Source organism: Castor canadensis, chromosome 1 (assembly GCF_047511655.1).
Source record: "Castor canadensis chromosome 1, mCasCan1.hap1v2, whole genome shotgun sequence".
Taxonomy (NCBI): Eukaryota; Metazoa; Chordata; class Mammalia; order Rodentia; family Castoridae; genus Castor; species Castor canadensis.
The window spans coordinates 93,123,758-93,139,805 of NC_133386.1; the positions used below are offsets into that span (position 1 = coordinate 93,123,758).

At 33.3% G+C, this 16,048-nt stretch overlaps 1 protein-coding gene across 50 annotated transcripts in view; it reads right to left on the bottom strand.

The window, feature by feature from the left end:
• The window catches only part of Rims1 (regulating synaptic membrane exocytosis 1), a 405,270-nt gene that overhangs the window by 67,106 nt on the left and 322,116 nt on the right, over positions 1-16,048 (bottom strand). For 41 of the 50 annotated variants that reach the window (XM_074079910.1, XM_074080099.1, XM_074080070.1 and 38 more), the window contains 2 exons: positions 9,688-9,800; positions 4,088-4,254 (listed from right to left, as the gene is read on the bottom strand). The exons of 6 other annotated variants lie outside the window; for them this stretch is intronic. In XM_074079910.1, the coding sequence (XP_073936011.1) occupies positions 4,088-4,254; positions 9,688-9,800 (280 nt within the window). Of the gene's footprint in view, positions 1-4,087; positions 4,255-7,246; positions 7,299-9,687; positions 9,801-16,048 lie in introns of those variants that run through there. 3 more of the 50 variants (XM_074080195.1, XM_074080171.1, XM_074080186.1) reach the window with 3 other exon arrangements.

Below are 16,048 nucleotides of genomic sequence, written 5' to 3' on the forward strand. Positions count from 1 at the left end.
AAACAGTTATGTATATATGAACTTTTAAGGAAACATTTTAACGTTGGAGTGATGCTAAATAAAAAAAAATCAATGCAGAAATATACAATGGAATTCTCAGTCTCTCTAATTCCTCTCAAATCAATTTATACATTGAACACAGGTCATCCTAATTACTTTATAAAAGTGAATGTACTTAATTCTGAAATGAATACATAGGAACAAAGAACAAAACAAACTGACAGCACTGGTGAGGAGTAAGAATCAAATGAGGAGATCGCCCTATGGTGGTTATGGCTAGTTATATTAATTATGAGAATAAGCTATATTAATTATGAGAATGCAGTATTGGTACAGAAACTAGCACAAGACTCATGGAATATAGGCCAGAAACTGACTTGGGATTTGTAAAGCTTTGACAAAGAACAGAGTTGGCACCCACATCAGTGGGAGATTGTACCTGACATTGTGGAGACAGGATTGGGTGAGGAAGCCATTCATAGGTGCTCAGCTTTTAATGATACTGTTTAATGTTTTAGGCTTGGTGGTAGGTACATGAGCATTTATTATTATTTACACCTTATGTGCACTGTTAATGTTACATTTTATGTTACAAAAAAGTCCCAGCCAAATGGAATAAACTGTTCCAGAGCTGGGCTGGCAGGCTCTCAACTCTGGCTTTACTGTTTACAGGCCATGTGTGCTTCTCTTTCATCTTTATCTGCAAAATTGGATAAGTAACCATTACATAACATTACTTGGTGATAATGATAGTGCATGTAAATCACCTACTCGAATGCCTGGTACAAATAAAATATACTTAATGAGCCACAGTGTTTTAAACACATATGAAGTGTAGCAATATAGGCATTAGGTAGTTATGGCAAATATGAAAGTGGCACAGGAAACAGTGACATGGGAAGCACTGGTTTGGGGCAAAAGGGGATTCCAGCCATTTTAAATAATAGGTTAATAGCCATGGAAACATGAGATTTGCTCAATGGACAAGTATTGAAAAATGTCCATAATCTAGCTATCATTAAAAGTGGGGATCATTAAAGTGATGTGTTACCAACTGACACAACACTGCTACTTTCCAATCACTGGCCAGCTCTCCGATATGCAAAGACAAAAATACACATTCACAGAACATGAGAACTTCCTGAGGCCCACTTATTTGACTTTTTCATCTTTGATATGCTATAAATTATCATGCAGACAGATTGCAAAAAGAATCTAATTTAATTGTAACAAAGGAAATATTATTTTGAAGCATTAAGTGTTGATTTTGTCTTGTAAGAAGCATCTTTATGGCCTATAGCTTTTAATCTGTTTCAACAACTTTTTAGAGTAAGTTTTAAATCATTATCTCTAGAGAAGGTTATTTTCCCTCTACAAACATTAGAGTCTATTTTCTTTTCCTACTACTCCCTATAAACTTAAACTGAAAACCTGAGGTGCATTTTAGACCATCTAGAGTGAACTCTTCAATCACCCAAGATGAGCCACTTCAAACAGAGCAGACTGCCACGAGTGAACACGTCTGTCAGAAGGTTGCCCTTCCTCAGAGTTGTTCCATCATTGCAGCCCTATGTAGACAAGATTATTTGTTGTATAATCCTTATCCCAAACACAAAGCCTTTAAAACCATAATGTGTAGTGTAAATCACTGACTGAAAAATGTAGTAAGCAGTATGGAAAGCACTAGTGTTTTGAGTGACAACATATTACGGTATTATTTAGTAAGATAAGGTCATGTCACATGGTTCCTTCCTACAGTCCCTCATAAGAGGGACAGGTACCAGAGTGGCTTTTATGGCATTAAACACTGACTTCAGGAGATATTGCAAAGTCTTCCAAATCATTTTGCTGACTCCCAAAATAAAGTCTATTCAAGGAGAGGTATAATTAAATACTTCTTATGTCATATAATGATGAAAGAAGGCACATATATAAGAACGCAGAATATAAAAGTAGTTTTAAACCCCTAAATATAATTAATGTTTTACTATCTCCTTGCGTATGGCCTAAATCCTATTCTTAGGAAGTTTTAGAAAATAGTAAAGTCCTAGGCTGGCCATGGTGGCGCACAGCTGTAATCCCAGCTCTGTGGGAAGCTTAAGTAGGTCTATGGTTCCAGACTTGCCCAGGGCAAAAAGCACAAGAACCTATCAGAAAAACAAAGCAAAAAAGCCTGAAGGCTTGGCTCAAGTGATAAAGCACTTGACTAATAATGCAAGGTCCTGATTTCTAACCCCAGTTCAAGCAGAAAAAATAATGAAGTCTTTATAATGATAGGAACTCGAAGATTTGTTTTTACTTATCATGATACATATTCTATAATCTGCTCATTTTTAACAATGAACTTGAACACAAAGAACTATAAAATCTATGAAGTTAGAATACAACTAAGAAAGAGTAATATATTGAGCATAATCCTTCTTCATGTGTTAGTGCTGAAAGCAGGGCATCCTTGTAACAGAAGAGCCTGCATATGGAGAATAGCAGACATAAAATATGAGATTTCAAGAAGCGTAGCTTTCATATTAGCTGAAAGGAAAACTTGTTTAGCTGTTAGCCATAATCCACGTACAAAAAAGGAAAATCTCAGTTCTTATGGGTTTTAAACTATAGAGAAGGGAAAGGAAGCAGAAACTAGGAAAGTGTTTAGAGAAAATGGGTTTACCAGTTAAGAAATTCATTTGTACTCATCCCTAGCACCTTGAACAAATAAGAAAACTTGTGTTGATCTAGGCAGCAAGGGAGCCTCTGGTTTTAATCAGTGCTGATTTGTTGGGCTGGCATTTTTCCCACATAGAAGCTCTGGCTCCAATGCACTAGCATGTTTCAACCTATGCTCTGTAAAAATCCTAGTCCCTTTGTTGAGTAGACTAAAGTTTTCCTGTTTTCTACTTTCTTTCTAAAAATATCAGTTGAAATTGTTCATCCAGATTATCAGATATGAATTGTTAACAGGAAGATAATTATTTTCAATTTGCTTCAACAGACAAGCTAGGCTGAGGAAAATCCAGTTTGAAGGAATCTTTGGGATACATTTTATTGCACATCAAACTGTGCAATAATACCAGACTTTCAGTGTATTATAAAGTTATTTGTTCCTATTTTTAACATTTATATTGTTGGGATTCTCATCCATTCCCACATTTCTTCCATAAAACTTCTATTTCTGAAAACTGTTTAAGAACAAATACTGAATATGCTTTTCCATAGTAATTCTGCTTTAGTTTAAACAGAGCTTGAGCGTCTGAGGTATTTCCCTTTCAGCAGGGTATTTGTCATGCAAAAACCAAAGAACATTATTGGTGACTTAACAAGATTACATATTTATGTTTTACAACTTACATAATGTAAACTAGGGATGTGCACTTTGTTATCAGCCCCATTGTACCCCATCTTGAAAGCAGACTGGCCATTATGAGGTTGAAGAAGAGGTGGACAAATGATAGCCTTTGGGGAAAATGTAACCACTGTCTGCTTTTGCAAAAAGATGATAGATTATAGATAGATGGATAGATAGATAGATAGATAGATAGATAGATAGAAAGATAGACAGATAGCTAGACAGAGCGACCAAGAGCTATGCTTATTTGTTTGTATGGCTTTCACACTTCAATGACAGTGTGAGTCGTTGTGAAAGACACTGTCCTAAGTCTTACATGTTTACTATCTGGCTCTTTACAGAAACAGCTTTCTAACACTGCTCTGTGTATCTTATCACTTTATATGGAACTGCTGAAAATGTGACTCTCAGCCGTCTTTATAGCTATGACTATAGTAATAAGCTATATCTATCAGCAGACACAACTGAATATTTGTGTAATTTGGTGACTACTAGAGAAGTCAGTCAGTGCTGAAGTCACCTAGTTATTTTTATTTATTTTTTGATAGTATTGGGGTTTGAACTTAGGACATTACGCTTACTAGTCAGGCACTCTACCACTTGAGCCACGCTCCCAGCCCTTACCCAGTTATTTTTATTTCTGCTACTTGAACTAAACATGAATTCTGGAGAGAATATTCTGGAAGCTGGCTGTACGTTATACTGAGGGCAAAGATCCAGGGAATGTAAAGGGCATTGTCAACTCACCTGATTCTACCCCTGGGGCGCTCAGATTGCTCTGACATAAAGCTTGTGCTGCTGAGGCGTGAGGCACTGCTGGTTCGGGAAATGGCGGACATGTCACTGACATCACTATCTGACGATTTGGTAGAGACGTTATCACAGCTTCTGTACTGATCTTTATGTATGTTATACTAAAGATTAAAAACAAGAAAGGATGAGCTCCATCATCGGATTATGGGGGGAAAAACACAGATGTGAGGTTAGTGACTACTTAAACTGCCACAAAGTGAACCTCTGTAAAAGTAGGTGTAGAATCTAAGATAATCCAAACATTAATATAGTATATTATTTACAATATAAAAATCTTGATAAGAATGGCTTATGAAGACTGAACACACAATTTAATTGCCTGGATGGAAAATTCATTGGATTATTTGTATATGCTTAAGGTATGAAATTGTATTCGTCATTTTTTTGTAGTACATAAGTTCCTCATTTTTTTCTTTTGCTTTTACTACAGCCTGATTAACTCATTTTCAACTCTTTTCATGGTAGAGACTGCTTCTACATATCTGTACTTGTTCATTGTTTCTAAAACTGTTCCATTTACCCAAATTCTTTATTCTAACACATCATACTCTATCTCTTGGATTGCTTCAAAAACTTTATCCTCACCAAGAGAAGGCCAACATGGAAACCGAGCTGAGGTGCTGGGACCAAGCTGAGTAAAGCAGCAGAGGCAATGAGTGGATTTCGCTTCATTTCTGTTACGGTTTTTTAGACATTTTTAGATTTAAACTAGTAACCCAGTGTCAAAAGTAAAATATGGTGTTCTTATTAATATTGCAATATATACTTAATACTTAAATGTCTTTAAACTTGTCCTTTATTTATTCATTTTCTGAGATTTTAGGAATGATCAGATAAAATGTGAGAACACACAAACTCATCAAGGGGGTTTGTCTACTCTCTTCTGTCTACTTCACCATCTTACTGCAAGGACCACACAGTAAATAACTTGCATACTCTATATGTGCTATAGTGATAATAGCAAAGTTATTTAATTGTGGCTAATTTAAAAATAATTAAGTATTTCTCTTATCTGAGGTACTGGAAAGATAGTACAACTTTTTATATAAAATAAAAGAAAACATAACCAAATATAATTAAACCCTTGGCTGGTAAGTTTACCAACAACCAATTCACATTTAGACTTATGAGTAAAAAAGGTATGAAAATCTCAATTATTCACTAAGCCCTCATAAAAAGTAATCTATCCTCTAGTAGTACTTATCAGAGTTAATAATATACAGTCTCTTGCTAAAATATACTACTTAAGACAAAACTAAAAATTGAACCCTTACATACAAAAAAATAAAATAATATTTAAAAAAATAGATTTTCTTCCTAATCCCTTATGTAAGAGTAGTTTGGTCCTAAAACACTTAAAGATTAGCTTTAATTCTTTACCTTTCATCTATATATTAGAGAATTTTATACCAATTCCAAGGTTATGGAATATTTATAAAATTAATTTCCCAAAGGATTTATCATAACTATCACTGAAAACCATATGCTAACATAGAAGAATATGCCCAGAACTGACTTAACTACACAATTTCATGTTTGCTGTAAAATGAATTACTTAATGTGTTGGAAGTAATGAGATAATTCTGTTTAAAAACAAACTGTCATATCAGATACAGTGATCCTGACTAACGTGACTCATTCCATCAGGAACTGTTCTTAAGTATACAGATACGTGGTAAAAATTTAATAGGATCATAGATTAGAACTTGAGTTTAACACTTGCTAGGGTGCAAACACAATTATATTACTGTTTTTTAAAAACTACTGTGATACAATAGATATACTATGGTGATATTTATAATGTTTCTGAATGTATTGTAGTGATAGCTTGTCCAAGAAAACAGGAAATAATTGGGGTTTAATACTGGAAGATTATCCATCTGTAGGAGATTTTCTGGTTTTGCACTGGCACCCAGAACAAATGCTTCCCTTATTTCAGGACTGTCAATATTAAGCAATGTAGCTAGCGTAAGGATATATAAGTATAAATGAAAATATTTCTTCAACTAATGAAATCTTCCTTTTCTAAAACCCATTGCTTTTCCAACTTGATTTTATATATAGGCTTTGCTATTCCAGCACACAAATGAAATAAAAAATGTCAAAATAAAATTTTCCATAATGGCATCCCATATCTTCTGATGTTGATCATCCTGATACAAAATCATAGTTTTCTTCACTTTGACTATTTGAAGGGAATGAAATAGTTACTATTTATTAGTTACCTTTTTCTACTATATTTACTCTTTAAGAAAAGCATGATGAAATTTCAATAATCACTTTGATTTTCTATTAAGCATGATTTATTGAATTTCCTATTTAACAATTGGATATTTTAGTGGAGTTATGTGTTGAGGGAGATGATATACTCAGAAGGAATTTATACTGACCAGAAAGAAGGAAGTATGTTATCAATGGGAGAGGAGGCTAATCGCAGGGCTGCTGTTTTTAGAACTAACAGTAAACATTCCGCAGCACCTACAAAGTCCATCATGTCAGTCTCATTTGCTGCCTCTGTTACAGAAACATCTCACTCTTACAATGTGAGGCCTAAATGTGAATTTCCCTTCAACTAGGAGTCTCAGCCGGTCACTGAGGTGTGTGACTCTGAACGACATCAACGAAAAAATAGCACTGTGACACATTTCAAGGATACCAAAGCCATTCTGTAGTTTTGTGTCTTTCAAAAGCAAAGTCAGTATTAGTTCCTTACTCAGGGTGGATGTTAGGGTTATTTACTCTTTTAAAACAAGTAACAAGTTTCAAAAAAAAAGCAGAAATTGTATTCATCTGATAATTATTTTTCCCTGAAAAAATACAGCCGTAGTGGTATTTAGTTAAATGCATTTTGAGAGTGGTTACCAATTTCTATTTGGCAGAATTTTCAACAATGGTGTATTGATTCATCAAAAGTGTCAAGTGCAGGGAGGTGGGTCACAGTTCAAGGCCAGCCCAGGTCTCAAAGAAACAAGCAGGCACGGTGGTCGATGCCAGTGACCCCAACCATGTGGAGGTGGAGGCAGGCTCCCAGCCCGAGGCTGGCCCTGGCAAAAGCTTAAGACGCTGTTTGAGAAATTACTGAAGCAAAAGCACCTGGAGTGTGGCTCAAGCAACCAGAGCAAGGACTTGAGGTCAAATTACAGCACTGCAAAAAGAAAAAACAAGTGTAGTTCCTGAGACTAGTAAAAAAGAGTCAATTAAGAAACAAAGTTAAAATTTCTAAATATAACTTATATGTATGACTAATAAAAAGAGATCTTTGCAAAATACATAAATTATTGGTGTAAAAGGACAATAAATAAAAAGTATGCAACACAAGTTTAAAGTAGCTAAAAAGGCCATTATTTTTAAAATTCTGTTAGTAGGTACAACTGTATGTATGAATTTCATATAAATTTAATAAAAAAACTTCTATTGGAAGCATTAGTCCATAATATAAAGGTCAGCATTGAGGAGCATAGACACCTTTTACTTGATAAACAAAATAAAACAAAAATAGGCTAATTACATATTTTATCTTACATAGTTCCTCTCTTATATTCTTTAAAGTTTTTAAAGCTGCCATATCTTAGATTTCTCCTTTGTTGGTATTACCAGCTATACTAATGGATTTTTAAAATGCCCAACTGCAATGGAAGAAAGGGCAAGGGTGCTGAGAAGAGAGCATGCAGGTGTACAACTAAAGCCATGTGAGAGCCTCTGGGTCAGGCTGCAGTGCATTTCAATGACACGCAATGCAGAACAAAGTGGAGCACGAGTGGCAGGTCAACTCTACAGCGTGGCATTACTAATTTTGATACATTACTTCCTTTCCTATGAGCTTCAGTGGTCATAGTTTTGGTAAATAAGTAAGATGCAGTAAAGATTTTGAAGTCTTTTCAAATTCTAAATTGCTGTGAGCCAGAGGATTTGGTATCTCTCTGACAAGGCAAGACTGCTTTTAAGTTACCATGCCTTATGGACAATGGTGGTTGAGAGCTCTAGAGCATTTCATTATATAGAGTTTTTGATTGACTGATTAGTGAGTAGAGTCTTCGTTTGTAATGCTACCAAAAGGCTTTCAATATTTCACCCTGGCTCTTTCTTAAAAATATTTTTAGCATATATTACTTGTTTGGAGGAGTGCTGGCTCACTGTGACATTTCCATAAGTACTTATGTTGCTACTCTTTTCTTGTTTCCCATTTTGGCCCATGTCCCTATTTTATTTCAAGTTTCAACATAAGGCTAAGAAATCCATAAGATGTTTCTGACTTATTTCCAGTTTAAAGAAATTTCAAACGACTGCATCTAAAAGCAAAGTAAAAAATGTCAGTAACCCTGTCTTCTAGTACCTACTGCATCTGTAGTAAAAGAAAACAAGAGATGATGGTATTTGTGGAGAAGACAGACAAGTAGGCTGGAAATACCAGAAGGAACAAGCTGCAGAGAAGGCATACAGAGCTGGCCACTCCATGACAGGTGAACAGGCTTTGCTTAACAATTTTCTTTTTGTTTTCCAGATTTTGCTTTGTAAAAAGTGGCTGGTAAAACTTTGGGAGCTGGCACCCCTGAACAGCAGTGCCATTCTGCCCTGTCTCAGTTGGAAAGCTTCTCCATCTAAATTGAAGTGTAGTCTGACGGTCTGTATCTGACATGAATGATCCCAGGGCAGTATGGGTAGAAAATTGTATTTTGTACCTTCTCTAATTTTTGTATTAGTAACTGAATATCTGTCTCTATAGTGAACAACCTTCATTCTTTCAAAAAACAAGTTTTTCTGGGCCACAATGTAGGTTAATTATATTGATTTAATGTGGTTTTAATTATATGGATTTCTAATAGGTCATTACTTCCAACAAAGGTTGGCCTGAAATGACTGCTGCTACTTTTGTAGTATTTTAAAAAGATTTAAAAATACACCAGATAAAAGATAAAATTATTTCATTCTGCAGCATTTTAATTAAACTTATGAGATATTAGCAGTACATAAAATTCTTAGTGTTTTCTTAGAAAACACTGAAATACAAAGTAATGCTTACAGACACTTGAAATTGTGTATTTCAGCTTTTAAGAGTTTGAAATCAGTTACTTTTCTTACCAAAGACAGATAAATAAGAAATCCCAAATCATAGGATTTTTGTCATTTACTAACAGGCCTCAATAGTCAGCACCAATCCAAAATAATATTTAAGACTACCAATATGTATCTTAATATTTTAAATGCAACATTTAAGTGATATTCAAGCAACAAAAGAGCGTCATCTACCTTATTTCTGTAAATGTGACTAAACAACCAATCATTAAGTGACATTGATATCAACTATTTATATATTTTCTTTTTTGAAGAAAATTAAATACATCATATTCAAATGGTTATATCTTGTGAAAATATCACAACCTGGGAAGGTTTTTTCAAGCTTTGGTAGAAATTATGAAGCAAGATTAGTATTTAATGATACCTTCCTCTACATAACTCAGGGCTTGCTAATCCTGCCTGACACACACTGCATGTTTCTACAAGGGAAACTATTGGTTGCATACTACTAATTTTACCTTGGAATATTGCTCGCGATCAAGTTCTTGACTAGAACCAGACCCTGTTGTCTGCTTAAATCGGTGCACTTTCATTTTCATCTGTCTTGTGCGCTCCTCCACTACTAAGCTTGCTGCAAAAACACACAATGGAAGCCTATTAACACACGTGAAGCATCTTTCCGAACTGATGGTTTCAGATTTTAATGCTTTCGAAATGAGTTCAAAGAAATGAATTTTAGAAATAACACATGATTAATAAATTAAACAAAATGCCAAATACATAATGCTAGTTCTGTTAATCTAAAGATGAACATGATTCAAACTACATAGAATGGGGAAACACAAATGTTAGTAACAAAAGATAAGTACCCTATTTCTCTAATATGAAATATTTTTAATTTTCTTCATAACTCATTATGTAAACCAAATTTAATTATGAAAATGTGTTTTCAATTTAAACAACTGGTTGTTGCATGTACATATAGAAAATGAGTCTGCATACTTAACACAGCACACATATATGCACATGCTTACAAGCATGCACACACACAGCATCCTCAGCTAAGTACAAGTCATCTAAAAGCTGTTTGCTTGATAATTATCTCCTTTTTGGAGAATTTTTTAATTAAATCATGAATTTCTACCAGTAGCTTCTTATGAACATTTGCCAAAAAATGGACTTGCTTAAATAAAAGACTGACTTTCTGTTTCTGATGGCTATGTGAGAGCCACATACATAAAACTCCTAAGTTTTGAAAATGAGGTATCCTCTTTTAGCTCTTTAATTTGTAATATGTAATATGATAAGCCTTTATTAACCTTCTAAACAGAAAGTATGACTGCTTAGAAGACCATAATTGCTTCAATAAAATGACTTATTTCAAATCAGAATTCATCATAAACCCAACTTCAAAACTTTTTAAATTTTACAGTCTATAAGCAACAGGTTAAAGAGCTAAGGGTATAGTTGTGTGCAGTGTAAACTATTCAAAATCTTATACCTATGCTGAATGAGATCTAAGTTTATTTTTTACAATTTATCTTTTGTCAATTTGCTAGAATACTCAACCTCCAAAGAAAGTGTTAAGATTTATTTTTAAAGCCTGAGTGCGCGTGTGTGCACATGTGTGTGTGTGCACGTGTGTGTTTGTGTGTACACATAAACATATGGAAAATGTCTGGTGAAATATATGATGAGGTTTCTGCCATGGGACACTATTGGTTTAAAAGTTAACGGGAATATCAATGTATCTGATTAACCTGACTGCTGATTTCATCTCTTACAAGGAATTTATACTCATTTGCTAACAAATTTTTCTGTTGCAATGCATAATTGTAGACTATCATAAGCAACATTTATACCCACATTAAAAATTAAGTAAATAAGTGTAATTTACTGGGTGTTCTTGTACAAAGCCCTAATCTAAGAGACAAATACATTAATTGCATAGCATCTTCAATTTGTGCCTAAGTGTTTTAATTGCACTTTTAATCATACTAGCACCAAATTATTTAATATTTCACATTGCTAAATTCAGTAAGTTAGAATAGACAAAGTTAATCTCCAACAGCACAATTATGTGAATTAAAGCAATGATACACACTTGATTTGAAAATGTTGACTGAAGCAACAGTAACTGCTGACAGTCATTACAATAGAAAGACGGTTCAACAGAAAGCTTGAGAAAAGTAGTTCAGAAATTTATTCATTACTTGACAACATATAAGGAGTCAAAGAGAATATTATAAAGCAAAATGTTACCTGACAGTAACCAGGACTTGAAACTAAGTTATTGGAAAGTGTGAGTTATATTTGCAGAAAGTCATATGCAAGATCGAAAATGTGCAACTATCTGCTTATGGCATGAGGACCTCTGGGTTTGCACTCAGTCATTTGCTCTAAGTATTGAAGAAGTCAAATGAACTGTAATCAGTTATACTCTATAATTAGGACTCAAAGCAATTCAAAGTACTCTCACCACCTAAAAGTATTTAAGTGTTGGTAGTTTAGCTAAGTTTACCAAATAAAATTGACTTTAAGAACTAAATTTCTCTTTTCCTAGCCTTGTAACCTTCACTTTTACCCCTCAGTTCTTGGGTTTGATGGTAACACCCCCATGATTATGCCCAAGACTACTGGCCTGCAGGAATTTCAAACAGTTGGAGAGTCTGAATCTTGCCAAAACAACACCTCACTCCTATAAATAGACATTTTCCTTTAGTTAGTACCTAACTAAAAGTTATCTGACGATTGTTTTAAATGAGTTCATCTTTACCTTCTAAAAATGATTATGTTACTGTATTTATTCCTGAAGAGTTTGAAGCTGACATGTTTTAAACATGTCAAGGGCATAAATAATGTCCAAATTAATATTCTGACTTGAAATCATGCCTGGATACTCTTGCTACTCCAGCAAAATAAAGTTCTATGCTAGCCTCATTGCTTGCTCTGGGATTCCAAGAACAGAGGTGAAAAAACAAACAGCTCATCATTTATTGTTTATATCAAAAGGATAGATAATTACATAATCTAACACAGTACTTGTCATTATTTCCAGATGACATATATTTCATGTATATTTGTTACTGTGTTTCAGTAAAAGTCTTCATTATCATCGAGAACCTTCAGCATGAATGTGGAAGCTCTTTAACTTTTTTGAAGATTTTGAGTGCTTTTCCATTTTATTTCTCAGCTGCATATTGTGGAATAAAATGATGTTATTTCTGGGCTGTAAGTGTGTCAAGTTAAACAGCAAAACAAGTTTATCAAGTAAAATAAGGTATTTTTCATGAAATTCTGGTTCAAATTGAACCAGAAGATATGATCCCATTAACTTACGTGACTTATACAAAGAATAATAGCAATTATTAGAATTGGATTGAGTTGTTGAAATGTTATTATCCTTTGATTATGTCACCGTAAGTAAAATTAACCACATCCTAGAGAGCTCAAATATCTGACTTTGAAAAGAATGATCGTCATTTAAATAATAAGAATAATCATCATTTAAATTTTTCACTATTTTATCAATTTTGATTCTAACAGCAAAATTAAAATATAAAATAAAATATTTTTCAATACTCCACATTTAAGGAACTTTGTGAATGTTGATAGTATTGTAGACTAACAAAATGCTAATTGTTACTCCTTTACAGAAAGATAAAAAAGAGAGATTTTAATTTTTTAATCTCGTGTCACATAGCACAGAGTTAAGTAATTCCTTTCATTTTCTATAGCAATGTAATTTCATTTACTTTTTAATTGAATTTATATATCATAAAATCAAAATATAAGAATGTTTTCTATAGACTATTTCAACTATAATTACAGATAGTATGATAGTATATTAAATAATTTATCTTCTTAGTCCCTAAGATGTAATAAGCATTGCAATTTTATGAATATGCTTTTTTTGAGGAAGCTGAAGGGCCCAAATTTTTCCCTATAAACTATAAACTGACTGATAAAGTTTTATGTTGAATAAGTTGTGCTTTCTAAAAAATTACTTTACTGAAATATATTTAATGACCAAAATCCCTTTTCTTCATGGCAATTTTATATTTATTGTCCTTTTCAAACTCTGCCATTTATTCAGGTGAATCTACAAATTTAAAAAATCTACTCAAGTTACAATTAATAGTGTATAAAACTGGAACCTATTTTTGCAGATAAAACCAAAATTGAGAAATAATTTGTCTTCTAAAACTCATCCAAAAAGAAAAACTGTAATTGGAACATGCAGGGTAATCAAAGTAACTATAATTCGCAAAGATTCACAAACTCATCAAGTCCAGGATCAAAGATGTATCAACTTTGGTGAACATATGAACACGCTGAAATCATTTGAAATTTTTCTGTTGGGCCTATATATATTTTTCTAGATCTGTCTCATTCATATTATTTAAAAAAACCTGTGCTAAAAATTATTTTTGAATAAGTCTAAGAGTCAATAATATACTTCCAAACAAAAAGTGATTATTTGGGAAATGCTGATTTAAGACATTGAAACTTGCTTAAAAATACTTAAATGCTATAGTTATGGGTAGTTTAGTACCATTCAATCTGAACACAAAACTTTTGTAAATGTACTTAAAATGTTTTCATGAGTTTATATAAAAAATGAATTTGTTCTCATCTCAAAATTCCTTGAATCTTTCACATGTCTCTCCATGTAGCTAGAAATTAACATAAATTTGAAATTTTAAATGATTGTGTATGGAGGGAAAATAGTACTATTAAACTGTCTAATATCAAGTTTTCCTTGTAAAATATGATTGTAAGTGGGAGATAATAATGTAAAATTTTATATTACTAAATATGTCAAAGTAAAAAGATCATAAGCTTTTTTTAAAACAAGTTTACCTAATACATGAGTGGACTGGACAGTTAAGTCCATCTGGTCAATCATAACATGCCACCACATTTTATGAATAGAGAAATTAAAATCTCTGCTTCCTTGCTGTATGGCAACACACGGAGCTGAGATGAGCCACGTCCTCACCTCTGCATCTTTCAGGAGCAATGACAGTGATAATGACCTTGCATCTGGAAGTTGTCAGGTGGAATGAAGTGTATGAATGAAATACTTATAATACCTTAGCTATCAATAACAGCAAAAAATTTCATTCTTTAAACAATTACATTTTAAGAAATAACTTCACTGATAGTGCAAAATCAAATACAGGAAACAAAATAACACAGAGATTAGAAAGCGATAAAAGATGGAAAGCTAACTTAGGCAATCAAGTCATATTCAGACTACACAAAAACAACTTAATAGTAAGCTAGATCTCACATTATTATATCAAGTAAGGTGGTTTGATATTTGAAAAATTTTAAATGCAATACTAGTCTCTGCTTGTAGTATTTTAGACCTCAGAGGACTAAGAATTTAGTATTTTTCGTTCATCTAGAAGTAATGTGGCAAAACACTAAGAACCTAGGAATGACAATCAAAAAAATCTAAACCAGTACTACAGTTCTAGACAAATCACCATTCATCAGCTCATCAATGCTCCCTCAATCAATCTTCATATGTCCCTCTAAGGTTTTTATTGGAAAAGAGAGGAGATTGCTCAGGAACTTCTGCTATTGTGCACTCTTATTTTACTTGCATATTGTTAAGGTACTTACATTTTTTTTCACATTTGCAAAACGGGAAAACTGTAACAACTTTGTCTTTTGTTCTATTATCTAATTTCTAGCATTTTAAAATTTGTTAATTTACTCAAACTATAGAGGTTAAGGAAAATTTAACCAGCTGTTTTTCTTACATTTCTATTTCTGTCATGGCTTCAAATTAAGAAATAAGGCATTTCTTTAATGTTCAGTTTTGGAGTCATACAAGCATAGTATGCAACTATGATGTAATACTCATACAACTTCCAAACTACCCCCTACATACATACAAACTATACATAAAGATCAAATGTTTAAACTATTTTGACTAAATACAAATGTCCAAGTTTTGAGGTCATTTTCCTTGAGTAAAATGCAATTTGATTTGTAAGCATAGAAATGTTTCAAGTTGTTTTCCTTGCATCTTTGTATATTAAGGATTATGAAATAATAAAAAATGAAAGAAAACGTCTCTCCAACATGAGAAGCACAAACTACAAGTAAAGAATACATGTCAAGTGAAAACACCACAGTGACTTTCAAGACTTTAAAGAAAATAATCTAGTCTAGGGCCACACCTCTCTGAACATGCCTGATCTTGTCTGACCTCAGAAGAAAAAAATCTACTTTTGGTATAGATCACTGAAATTTAACATTGGCACAGGGGAAAGAGGATATTTATGCACAGCCAAACCAAGACCATGTTTGTGTCAGCATGCTTATTTCCACTCAATAAGGTAAAAAAGCGTAGCACTGCCAACCCTGGGCATCACTTCTCAGTGTTAAAACTGTCAAGCCTGAGAGTAACACTGGAAACTCCAGTCCTTGTCAGATAAGACAGTCAGGTTCTTGATGAAGACTCTGCTTTACCTTACCGTTTTATGTTATTCAGAGTTAAATGGCTTTTTTAAAATGTGTATGTATTTAGAAGGACAACTGTTTCATTTAGAAGGCACTCCTAATACAATCTTGACAAACAGCAGCCTGTATAATCAGGCTTCTTGAAGGATAGCAAAATCAATTATTGAGGTTGTCATGTTGCTTATGCCAAATGACCTCTGATAGGTTTATCCATCATTTTAATTATTCCAGTAATGTTAATGCAACAGAATCTGTCTTGAAAAGCTTGATATGGCATAATCTTGATAAATTCAACTATGAGTTTTGATGGACTCTTCTCAAGTTTTACAATATTTGAAGGGCAAAAACAACTATATAGAAAATATATCAAAGATGTTGCCTGAGGTTAGACAAATGCTT